Below are 13673 nucleotides of genomic sequence, written 5' to 3'. Positions count from 1 at the left end.
ACTTAAACTGGATGCAACTGTAGGTGAAACATGAAGCCAAAAATGAAACATAATATAGTGTCATACAATGAAGTGTTTATGTACAAGAATAGTGTTCAGATAATTTGACTTGGTGGGAAAAAGTGGTTAATATAAAACAACTAAAGGTACAAGTATAAAATACATAAAGTGCTTGTTTGTAATCATACATAAAGGTTATCATAACTTGAATAAAGAGACAATGAGAAGAGTATGCCAAATGAGAGAACATTACAGAGAAGTAGTGACCAAAATACATTAATACAGACAATTGTGTGGAATGACTTCAAAATCATACAATGTAAATACTGTACAGTATACATCTAACTAAAATATTATTACTCTTGTTTCTTTGGACAAATTCTGAATCAATGAACTTATGTTTACATAAAAAAAAATATTCAGAAAGCCCTGTTTTGTTTCTAACGAAAAAGTAAATAAAATTTAAAAAAATAATAACTAGAAGTCCAGACATAATGACTTGACCTCCAAACAGAAGAGCCATCATTACAAATGGCTTCTGATCAAATAGCCAGACATGATGAAATGGCACTGAACAGAATGGCCAAGCTGGGACACAAGCAAACAAATGGAAAGTGCACCTGGCAACTGCTATGGTCCCCTGTAGGCTGCATGAAAGAAAAAAAGGATCACATCTGCATAATGAGCCTTATGCACCTAAACCTGAATATCACCACAATGTTTCAAGGACAAAATAAAGTGCTGATCAAGAAGGTCACCAGAGATAATAAAGGCATGACCAAAAGGTGTTCTGGGGTGAGTATTCTGAGTCTGTGAAGTGTCCCCACAGATATGAGGGTGTTAAAAATGCTCATAATGGGCTGCATGGAAATAAAAAATCAAGTTTGATATGTAAGCTTCAGAATGAACTGCAATTTTTTTTAGATTCTGGGGGAAAGTGAAAGGATTTTCTTTTAGTCTCTCCAAGTAGTGAGGAATAGCCTCTGGAAGTACTGGGGACTATAAGTACAGTGTGTTGACCACAAAGGTTTGTACAACAGTATGTGGTCTAGCAATACTCTGACAAGCAGATCCAACTTAGATACAAGATTTTTTTACCAAATTTGGTATTCATACAATTAATTTTTTCTTTCATGCTGAGGACACCCTGTTTTTGCTAAAATAAAATTTAAGGCTGGGCTTTAATGATGACAAAATGTAGCTTTTCCACCAAGCAAACCAATCCATTAGCCATATCACAATCATTTGTCATCTTCATAATGTTTGTGCATTCAACATAATCACTTAAAGACAGCTAGTAAAAGAGGGAAAATTATTAGTAGCTTAAAAAATAAAACACTCAACTTATTCATGACAGTCTGCAAAAGAAATATTTTCTGGTTCTAATATTCATATTTTAACATTGGCAAATGCATATAAAACCATGTTGAATAATATACATTCTGTAAAGTTGGAGTCAAAGAATGTCATAAAACAATTTGCTTGATAAAACAGCAATGAAAGGAAAAAAAAGAGAAACAACTGTATGTTACATGAGATTACAGAGGCATCACTCCTCAAATCTGATAACAGCTATCAAATTTCAAACCTAAATACTGTACTGTATTACAAAACTCTCATTATAAAAGGAATTCCCTTATCTACTACTTAACATAAAATAATTAACTGTTTTGCCTTGGCTAAACATTTTCCTGTTTAGGTATAAAAAGTGAAAATGAACTGGAGAAGCAGCCAATTACTGTAATTCTCTGCCTACAACAGACATTAGATGTGCATGGGATGTTAAGTTTTAAGTTCATATTTTATTTACAAAGGTTTCACTAATTGACCACAAGGATCTGAACAAAAGCATATGGGTAGAATTATAACATCAGTTACTAAAATAGGTATTATTGCATCCAATAACAAATTCAATTGCCAAATAAAAAAAAGTAAAGTTGTTTCATGCAACCATGATCAGGATCCAACGATAACACTGCAGGTTGTACTGGTCAAGGAGATACTCACCTAACAAATTAAATAAAAACATAATTTAAAGTCAATAATAAATCAAAGATTTCACAATACAATTTATGTACAGTCGACCCTCGTTAATTCGGACCCCTTTAATCGGATTTCGGATAATTCGGACAAAATCTGAACGAACTTTTTTTTTTTTTTTTAAGATTTGTAGGAATATTACCTACGCGGACCTTAAGCTAAAATGCTGGTCCACCCACTGCTGGGATAAAACACCAGCATCTTTTTGGTTAAATGTAACATCACCACTAGTGTGGGGGGGGATGCAACTTTTAGCTTCAGACATGAAAAATATTTACCATTTACTGCCAGTAAACAATGGAAATGTAAAATATGTACCAATTAGTAATGAAAAGTTGTGCAGTTCCTTCAGCAAATGAAGCTCACCAACTTACAATAGGCTAAATTACCTTACAACGTGTTTTCAGTAGTCTATGTTGAAGTTCTTAGCACAGGCTAACTTATCATATCATATACGGTATCACAGTTCTCATTGATCTACAAAAAATACCAGTAATAAAAACCTTTTCGATATTTCACACTTAATATAATACCCGGTAATCTACTTCAACCTCCTATTGTTTACAACGACGCATGACGCACCACCAGCTGTTGAGTATCAGCTAGACGGTACACGTGTTTTTCGAATCGTTTTCAGTTAAAAAACTGTTACATCACATGTATATTTTACCTTAACTGTGCCTGAATGAATATATTCTCGGAAATAAATAGTAGTTTTGCTGAAACGTGATGTATTTTAATGTAAAATAGGATAAAATACATGACGAAAACAAAAGATTTTACCTAACCTTCCGATGTTCAAGAGAAGTTACTCGTTTTTTTAATAGTTTTTGGTTAAAATACTGTTATATTACAATGGTATTCTATTCATACTGTGCTTGATATAATGCATTCACGGAAATGTAATATTTTTGCTGAAATGACGTACGTATTACAGTGGAAAGTGGGATAAAATCGTGACGAAAACAATGACTTTCGCTTTCTTTCGTTCAAAAGATGTTACCGTAATCGCTTTTCGATTGGTTTTCAGTTAAAAAACTGTTGTATTACAATAATATTCTATCCTAATTGACTTGAATAAATACTACGATACCATATTTCTGAATATTTTCATTAAAATCCATCCAAATCATTTTCCTTGTCATCGTCTGCAGCACCAAACAGCTTCTCCCAGTCCTCTCCTTGAACAGGGCTAGAGGGTACGTGTTTTTCGAATCGTTTTCAGTTAAAAAACTGTTACATCACACGTATATTTTACCTAAACTGCGCCTGAATGAATATATTCTCGGAAAAAGATAGTAGTTTTGCTGAAACGTGATGTATTTTAATGTAAAATAGGATAAAATACATGACGAAAACGAAAGATTTTACCTAACCTTCCGATGTTCAAGAGAAGTTACTCGTTTTTTTAATAGTTTTTGGTTAAAATACTGTTATATTACAATGGTATTCTATTCATACTGTGCTTGATATAATACAATCACGGAAATGTAATATTTTTGCTGAAATTACGTACGTATTACAGTGGAAAGTGGGATAAAATCGTGACGAAAACAATGACTTTGAAATATAAGGCAATATTAACCCCTAAATCAGTTAATTCGGACACCCTTCCTCCCCTATTAGTCCGAATTAACGAGGGTTGACTGTACTGCATATACAGTACTGTACTGTACATTCCATTAAACCATAATGTATCAAGTGTACAATAAAGCCTCGAATAACGACGGTAATGTGTCTTCCAATATTGCAGTGAGGTGAATCATCGTATCGCAAATCATTAATTACCATTAAAATAAAGCAATAATAATGAGATGCGATCCCCAGTGTAACCTTTTCAAATCTTTGGTGTGACTTTTTACCCTCAAAACAATACAATTAATGAAAATTGCAAACTATATTCTTTAAATAATGTTTCTGAATGCACCTTATACAATATAAATGAATAATAATATGGTCACACAAGAGGAGATGGGATGCCATTGTTTTCGTTAGTGTTTACAGCCGGGAGTCCGGGATGATAGTTCTACGTGAGAAAATTAAGAAAATAAGACCCTGGATGTAGCTGTAGTAACATTAATGTAAAAAAATGAATATACAGTGAACCCTCACTTTACGCGGTCAATTGAACCCACGGCGACCCTCGTAAAGCGAGAAACGCGTAAAGTGAACAACATAACATATGGGATTAATTGAAATAGAGACCGGGCCGACCCCCCAAACTCCACTTTTTCCCGACACAATACGTACGTTTTAGTAAAAATAACATCTTAACTTTATGATGGTATTCACACACACATAATATAGAAGGGAACAATCAATAAGAGAATAATATACTGTAAGTTAGGTTAGAAAAAAACAAGGTTAGGGTTAACACTTACGTTAGTAGAAGAGATGAGTCGGCGTACAGGAATGGAGGCTGGTTCCGAGGCAGAGGGCAGGCTACTGGCCCTCAGGTGAGTCTTCATCACTGTCATCCACACTTATTAGTGCCTCCCTGACAAATCCCTCAAAGTCACCATCACTGTCTCTGTCACTATCATTGGCTTGGGCTGGCTGTGGTGGGTTGCGGGCAAAGAACTCGGTAATGCTTTGCTGACGGCTGGTGTTGATGTTGTCGTGATACACCTTGATGTAGGGCTCCATAGTCTGCAACAGCTGGGTAGTGAAGACTTCATACCGGTTATCGTCAGGGTCGTCGGAAAGGAGGAGCTTGAGTTTCTCAACACACTCGATGGCAACCCTTACATTACTATGCGATAACTTGCGTTCTTCTTGGGATGACGCACCACCTGCCTCTTCACTGACGTCATCATCATCTACCATCTCGTCGGCAGTCACATCAGGATCCCTTATCACCTCCAGGATGTCGTCGTTGGTGGTCTCGGAGAAGCCTGCAGCTTTAACACTCTGCGCAGCTTCTCTGGCAAGGTCCACTGCTACTGCAACAGTCTGAACCTCACCAGTCACAGATTTACTCTGCCTCCCACCTGGAATACCTTGCAACACATGTCTCCATGCGTGACGAACAGTTGCTACAGACAGCTGATCCCATGCCTCCACCAAGAAGCCCACAGCTTTCTTGACGTTGAATTTTCTCCAAAATTGTTTCACAAGTACTCCTTGCTCTGCCAACTGTTGTTCCTCGTCGTCTTCGCTCTTGCTATCGGTGTCACCCAGGTTACGCAACTCATCCTTGGTGTTGGTACAGTCGTTCAGGAGCTTAAATTTCTTTGCAGAGAATACAGCTTTCACATTACAGATCAATTCTTGGTCCATGGGCTGTATTAATGACGTAGTGTTGGGAGGAAGGAAGACCACTTTTACGTTGGGGTGACGATCTAACAGTAGGGGCGAGTGTCCTGGTGCATTGTCATGCAGCAACAAAATCTTGAATGGAACACTGTGTTGCTCACAGAATTTCTTCACGTCAGGAACGAAACAGTCATCAAACCAGGAGAGGGGCAGAGTAGAGAACATCCACGCCTTACGTGCGGTCAGCCAGTGGACATTTAGCTTGGTCATGTCCATGCTCTTGTAGGCGTGCGGCTTGCGTGCTGTGTGGATCACCGATAACTTGAGCTTACAGGTACCGGAGGCATTGGTGGTAAACAGGACGGTGATGCGCTCCTTCTGCAACTTCCGGCCCCGATACTTGCTGGCATTCTTCACAAAGAAGGTCTTGGAAGGTAGCTTTTTCCAAAAAAGACCAGATTCGTCCGTGTTAAACACCTGGTCGTCGGTGTACTGTCCTTCCTCCATAATCTCACGTAAAAACGGTGGAAATTCCCTAGACGCAACAAACACGGTCAGCAGTAGCTTCTTCACCACCAATGTTAATGTTGGTGATCTTGTTCCTCTTCTTAAATCTCTGCAACCACCCAGAGGAAGCATTAAAGGGTTTGGGCTCTGCAATTCCCATCTTACGTGACACTGCAGCATACAGTTCACGTGAGTACTCCTTAACTGAGTGCGTGTTCATCGCCATGTGCCGTCGCGCCTGACGAACCAAGTAGCTCACAAGTAATTTCTCCGTCTTGAGAAGCACCTGGTTGTGGCAATACTTGATCATAGAAGCACCTGTAGACTTTGTGATGTTCATGTGCTCCTTTATCTTGGCTGCATCCTTCTTAATTGTACTGATCGTAGACTGGTTAACACCATGCTGGCGCGCGAGATCAACCTGTCTTGTTCCTTTCTCCAACTCTTGGATGATCTTGTATTTAATTTCGTAGCTTAAGGAACGTCCTATCTTCTTTGGCTTAGGGCGGCTGGGTCCATGTAATGCAAGGTTTCTTTGTGGTGGTGGTGGTGGTCCAGTGGAAGCCATTCTTATGGAACAATGGATACCGATATACACGGTGTAGTCGGGAGGGGTGTAACTGACGCGGGTAGGTCAAGGGGCTTGAACGCTTCCGCGGCGGGGCACGTCATAGTACATTAAACCAATCACAGCTAGCGGGGGAGGGAGGTAAGCATGCTTGGCCCAATCACAGTCCGATACGTCATATGACGTCACGGATAACGCAACAAAAACATACACTGCGCAACCTACTCGCGCCGCTTACCCAACATGGCGGGATGGCAGGAGAGGGCGGGAGGTTTGAATCCAAAAATGGCGCGGTGCGAGAGGACCACCAGCCGCTCTCCGCGTAAAAGGGTACACACACTGCGTAAAGTGAGCATTCCGTGTTCGGCAGGGTACCGCGTAAACGTGGAAACGCGCAAAGTGGGACCGCGTAAAGCGAGGGTTGACTGTACTTTAAATGTTCTCTTGTTCTAATTGGGTTTTGTTTTGTTCTGTTGCAGATGTATATGGGTTTATGAGTTGAATAAAGCCTTGATTACTGAAGGTGTTTGATATCATACGACAATTTATTCAACTCATATTCTACATGGAACGCATACTCTGCCCCGAAAAGCTTGATGTTGATCCAAATTCCCCAGCTGCTGAGAAGGAATACAAGCATTGGCGTAAAACTTTTGAAAACTTTATTGGTGAGTGTGGAGACAGAGCGCCTGACAAACTACGATGTTTGACAAAATATGTGTCTGCTATTGTGTATGAATACTTTGCTGATGCTACGGAGTTTGAAACAAGTGTTGGAAAAGGTGTATGTGTAAAAGAAAAATGAGATATTCGCCAGACACCAGCTCGCCACAAGACGACAGCGTCCTTCCGAAACACTGGATGAATTTCTTCGCGACTTGCACAGATTCAGCAAAGATTGTACTCTAAAAGCTGTCACAGCCGAAGAATATCATGAAGAGTTAGTATTGGATGCCTTCATCAACGGACTGTCTTCTGCAAATATACGTCAACGACTATTGGAAAATCAGGCTCTCACACTCTCTCAAGCCTTTGATCGAGCTAGAGCCTTGGATCTTGCACAGCATACTTCGGAAGCCTTCCAGCCACTAGGCCCTGTCATTGCAGCAGCTTCAGGATGTGTGGAGGAAACTGTTAAGTTACCATACACTAATCAACAAGATATACATGCAGTTGAGGAAACACTTGCTAGTATGACCACTAAGAAACGATGTTGGTTTTGTGGTCTTCATTTACGGGCGAGATGTCCAGCTAAAGATAGTGATTGCTCTTCATGTGGAAAAAGAAGGCACTCGGAAAAAGAAGGCACTGGGCAAAAGTCTGTCAGACTAAGGGTAAGAAACAGGTCACGGCATCAATTTCATCTCCTGCTCTTTGTGCCATCTCAGCTGCTGTTCCTCATTGCCTGAATTGCTCTGCTACAAACTTAAAGGTAAATGGAAGCAAATCTCCGGCCTTATTGATTCAGCAAGATCTGAGAGTTTCATTGACAAGAAAGTGGCCCATCGGCTTAAGCTTCACATCAAACCCGTTTCCCAAAGTATAAGCCTGGCAATGTCTTCTTCAACGGCTTCTGTGATAGGTGAATGTACGGTGGATCTCTATATGAATGACAGTCATTATCCAAACACACGTCTGGGCGTCATTGAGAATCTTTGTGGTGATGTTATTCTAGGCATATATTTACCAAAACAACACTCCTCAGTTACCATAGAGCAGGAGTGGGCAATTATTTTTGATGGAGGGCCACTTCATGAATGGTGGCACACTTCGCGGGCCACCCACTTAATGTAGATGCAAATGTATTATATTAACACAAAGTAAAGCCTTGTATTTGTAAATACAAATGCAGTGGCGGGCCAAATGTGGCTCGCGGGCCATTTTTTGCCCACCCCTGCCATAGAGTATGGAGGACCCAGACCTGAGCTCAAGATTTCCAACATTGGTAACAAGCCTGGCATCAGCAGGTATGTCAGAACCACTGTTATTTGCAAACATGCGAAGAGATGCAAAGCCGATAGCCACCAAATCTAGGAAGTTTAGCCCTGATGACCAAAAGTTCATTACCAAAGAAATACAACACTTACTGTCTGAAGGCATCATAGAATCAAGTACATCACCTTGGCGTGCACAGGTGGTGATTGCAAGAGATGATTCAGGCTGTCACAGAAAACGAATGTGCATCGACTACTCTTCTACGGTGAACATTTACACCAATCTCGACGCATATCCATTGCCAAACATTGAAACCATGGTCAACACTCTTGCTAAGTACCACGTGTTCTCAACATTTGATCTAAAGAGCGCATACCATCAACTACGCATAAGCGAGTCTGATAAACCCTTTACAGCATTTGAAGCAAATGGCAGACTGTATCAATTCACACGTGTACCATTTGGTGTCACTAATGGTGTTGCCATTTTTCAAAGAGCCATAATGGAGGAGGAGAATCTACGTGACACATTTCCCTACCTTGTCAATATTACCATAGGAGGTCGGGATCAGAAAGAACATGACGCAAATCTTGAGAAATCGTTGGTCAACAGCAACCGACAATTGAAGAAGTGTTGGAGGATGATGAAGAACAGGAAGATCAGCACCCAACACAAGAGGATGACATTTATCCTGGTGAACTTACAACACACCGGCTGACTGAATTGCTTACAAACATCGCACACCTCACTGAACAGCTAGAAGAATACGATACCAGGCCTCATCCTCGGAACCTTGTGTGCTCTGCCCTTGATGAAGGTATGGAGGAATATAAGACCTTGTACAGTCGGCCACAAGAATAAGTATACACCTAAGGTTCGTGTTTGAGACAAAATATCTAGTAACACTGTCCTGAACAGAACAGACAAAATTACAAAATGATCTGTAATTTATGTTTTATTCCTACATATATGTTATAAATACATTTGTTGTGAATGTTTTACTTGTGTCTTGTGTTTATATTACAAGGAATATATTGTATCCAATGGTAGTAAACTTGTTGCCGAATGGGATTGCAGTTATCGTACAGCTCCCTCCTCCTCTCCCACTTTTTCTCTAACCATATTTTTTTTACTGATGTTTGGATTAGTAGGAAGAGGAGTAAATAGAAGAATAAAGAAGGGGAAACAGAAAATAGGTGGGGGGAGCTGAGTTTCAACATTACCAAACCATTCTCGGACCTTACAGCTACAGTGTGTATACTTATTCCTGTGGCCGACTGTACATATCCAGTGTTAATGCTCGTCAGCAGGCCCTTATTACTCGGCACCTGCACAAGGCCCAGCATATTATTAATGCCTTGGCAAACATCACTTTAGGAGATGATGATGGCACCACTGATGATGATGATATGATGATGATATTGAAGTGTTGGGTGACTTGCTGGTGGAAGAGCTGCCTCAAGACTTTGAGGGATTTGATGCTGAGGTTAGAGGAGGTGTAGATGAGGGAGCAGGCAGTAACCAGTCCTCCCTGCCTCGGAACCAATCAACCAGCCCCATCAAGCATTTCACTGACCCCATCAAGGTAAGTTATTCTACAGTATGATTGTATATAAATATTGTCATCAACAATATGTACAATATAATATGTATGAATACATTACAGTAATGTCATTTTCTTGGTGGGTTGTAGGTCATTATAGGGGGGTTTGGGTGACAATGTGGAACTGATTAGGCTTATTTATATGTATTTCAATGTCACTCGTTTCGCGATTTTAACTTTCGCGATGCTAAACCCGGTACCAATTAGTTGCGAAACATGAGATCCTACTATACAGTAATACCAATCACTTAGTAAAAATCAGTATCTGGCACCTTTCTCAGAAAGCTAACCATAGGAAACCGTCATCACAAGAGTCAGGTACCCATCAAACATACGAGAGCGAGGTACGATCGTGAGTTGCTCTCACGCCACCTATATTGGCCCATATCTCAGAATGAGTTTTTCTAACATTCAAACCCGTAAGGCTTGGCCATTTATGGGCTGATTCTAATAAAACAAAAATTAAGTAGTAGAATAACATATTGTGCATGGTTGAACATATAGATTTTTTTTTTATTTGGCTTGGTTTATTATTTGCTGATTTATCTTTATATATACAGTATTTGGAGGAAAAAACAGCAAGTTAGGAAAAAATTCATGCACCCAATACAAAAGCAATAATCAGAAATATCTATGTCACATTCAAGAAGAATGAATTACCTAAATTTCACATGAATTTAAACATAATTTAGAAAAGTTATGTAGAAGTAGGATTTTGAAATTTTATAAGAATATTCGGGAAAATCAGATATCAGGGATTAGGGATTAGGCAGAACCGATTCAAGGGTATAGTAACAATTGCTAACAGGAATTTTATACTGATAGATCAATTATTATTGAATTTTGTGCTTCAGCCACACACTCCCTTTAAGGGAAATTGGGTCATTGCAAAAAATTCTTAACCTACTGTACACTTAGAAAAAAAAATTACATAATAGTAAGAGTGCTGGAGGGGTAACAAATTTGTAACTGATGGGTGATAAACATTACTGAATGGGACAGTGCAAATAATTAGCTGAGTGCTTACTAGTTTAAAAGTTATTTGGATTAAGTTGGTGGCTGGAATCCATAAGAAAGGAATTTGGAGAAAGGTACAGTGCTCAGTGCTGAAGAATAGTGAAATTCCAATGAAACTTAAAAAAAAAATACTGAATCATATTAACAACTGCTAAATATATTAGGACATACTGTACTGTACTGTACTTTACAGTACTGTACTGTACTAGTAATGTAAGTGAGGTTCAGGAAAAAAACTGACTATAAATGTGAATCCATGTTAGCTGACTGATATGTGCTTATGAGGACTGGCAGCATGAGTAAGAAGGATATTAGCGAAAATGGGAGCATTTATGAGGTTGTATCGTACTGATAAATATGAGGGTGTTACATATGCTTTTTGGACATTTACAATGAATCATCTTGCTTTATGACAGTTCAGTGTATCAGACCTTGGTCAGTCTTGACACTGAAATGTACCAATAATTCAGGTGATAACATTTTGGTCAACCGAATCACAAAGCTTTATAATATTATGTAAATTTTGAGCTTTCATCCCACCTCTTGACTAATTGTAGCAGCTTATAACTATATTTGAGAAGCAACTAGACACCAACCTCTCATATATGACCTACTCACTCACCAAAATATAGTGAAAAAATAAACAACTAAACACAGTACTAAACAACACTCACCGTAAACTCCCCTGTACAAGCATCAAAACCCACATGGATTGTGTGTTCAAAATTGGTGGGATATGAAATATTTGGTTTATCGCTATCCTTGTGTCTTTTGCCCCCTTTATGTCCCTTATGCTTCTTCTTCTCTGACTCGGGTTCTTTGGGCAGTGGCCGCATGTCTACTGCCATTACTGGTTCCGTCCTGGGAATTAGAATAATTTTTTTTTGTCAATGTGATATCAAACTCCTGTAATTTATAAAAGTACTGAACATAATACCATCCTTATACAAAAGACAAACCACTCACTGAAATTTCAATTTGTCCACAACAAGGAAAAAATTTGAATTAAGGACAGTAGTGTACTATACTGTATTTATTATAAATATAAATTTTCTAGCAAACAATAGCTACTGTAATTATATTTGAAGATGTTGAAATAACCATTGGTAAAATTGACAAAGAACCACAGTTGGTCCTTTTCCAAGAAAACAACACAAGAACACCAAAATTCACCAGTAACAAATCCAGTGCTTGAAAATATTAGTCTACATTAATATACCCTTTAAAATTTACAAGTCAACACTGTGTACAGTAAACTCCTGAATTTTATTGGACTAATGTTCCTGGTGACCTGCAAATATTAAAATACTGTATGTGAAGAACTGAACATTGTAATTTACAGTAAAAAAATAGATTAGATCCAAGGCTAGCTAATTTAAGAAATTATTTATTAATAATATCCTAACATGCATTCATAAATTAAATTATAAAAAATACAATAAATAATGTATACATAATTATAAGACACACACTCATCAAGGCTAGGGTGTGTGCGAAGGAACTCAAGTCCCAAGAGGAACCAGAAACATGAACATTCTTCTGCACCCTGCCTCTTATGTTCTTTAACCCCTTGTGTACAGGGGTCTCTTTGTGTTGAATAAAATCACCTGGCATTAGCCAAATAAGATATTATTATTATTATTACTTTTCTTTCTTTTTTTTAAACAGGGGTTAGCCCACCAAGGCACAGGTCACCTATCCACAACAGGGCCTTGAGGGCAAATAAAAAATAAAAAATAAATAACAAAAAATAACAAAAATTAAAAAAATACAAAATAATAATAATAATAGTGATATCCCCGTTAGCCGGAACAGGTGGTGCAGAGCACTTCCGGGTAACGAGACAACTCTCTCAAAGCCGGAAAAAATCACCCATCCCCGGAATTTTACGGGTAACGGAAAAATGTTCTCGGAAGTTCCAGAAATTGCCCATTCCATCATCTCTCGAACCCGGAAAAATATCCCTCATCCCCGGAATTTTTCGAGTAACGGAAAATTTTTCTCGGAATTTTCGGAAAATGTACCTGATTTTCATCTATCAAACCCAGATAAAGACATAAAAACAACAATTAGGATCACCAGGAGAAAAGGAATGAAGCTCAGAACTCGACCAACTGAAAAGAAACTGAAGATATGAGACAGAATTGATGCTGGGGTCTCCATGAATGTTATCTGCTGAGGAGCTTAAGCTGAGGTGGAGTACTTTTTAAGACACTCTGCCAGAGTTAACTGCATACTAGATACACGTGTAATTTTTTTTTTCTTTTTTTACGGGGAATAGCCCACCTGGGCACAGGTCATCAACCCACAACGGGGCCTAGTGGGCGAAAAAATAAGAGTAAAGGGAAACTAAAAAAAGAAAAGAAAGAGATTATACAGTATATTAAGCTACACCACGAAGATGTCGGAAAACCAGCGTTTTGGAGTGAGACAGATTGTACGAGTCTGGAAGCACAGAAGGCGGAGTATTCCACAGTTTGGCTGTGTGAGGAAAGAAGGGTGTACTATAACGGGTTATTCTAGTGTGACTGACATTCACAGAGAAACGGTGGGCACTGCGGGCAAGATGAATGCTACGAGACCACGGCCTTGCTGGCGGTACACAGGATGACAAATCCACCGAACATTGCCAGTTAAAGTATGTACCTGTAAAAGAGAGAGTGAAGCAACATTGCGGCAAAAAGAAAGGGAATTATCAACAAGAGGAGGAGAGTTAATAAGACGAAATACCTTTAATTCTACCTTATC

General features: G+C 39.0%; 1 protein-coding gene across 1 annotated transcript in view; it reads right to left on the bottom strand.

Moving 5' to 3' along the window:
* The window catches only part of LOC121879600 (serine/threonine-protein kinase Pak-like), a 122820-nt gene that overhangs the window by 87699 nt on the left and 21448 nt on the right, over positions 1-13673 (bottom strand). The window contains exons 4-5 of the mRNA XM_042386301.1: positions 11600-11786; positions 621-647 (exon numbers count right to left, since the gene is read on the bottom strand). Coding sequence (XP_042242235.1) covers positions 621-647; positions 11600-11786 — 214 coding nt within the window. The remainder of the gene's footprint in view (positions 1-620; positions 648-11599; positions 11787-13673) is intronic.

This window comes from Homarus americanus, unplaced genomic scaffold (genome assembly GCF_018991925.1).
Source record: "Homarus americanus isolate GMGI-L3 unplaced genomic scaffold, GMGI_Hamer_2.0 scaffold51859, whole genome shotgun sequence".
NCBI lineage: Eukaryota > Metazoa > Arthropoda > Malacostraca > Decapoda > Nephropidae > Homarus > Homarus americanus.
The sequence above is the reverse complement of the archived record's forward strand: the minus strand, read 5'-3'. Positions and strand labels throughout refer to the sequence as shown.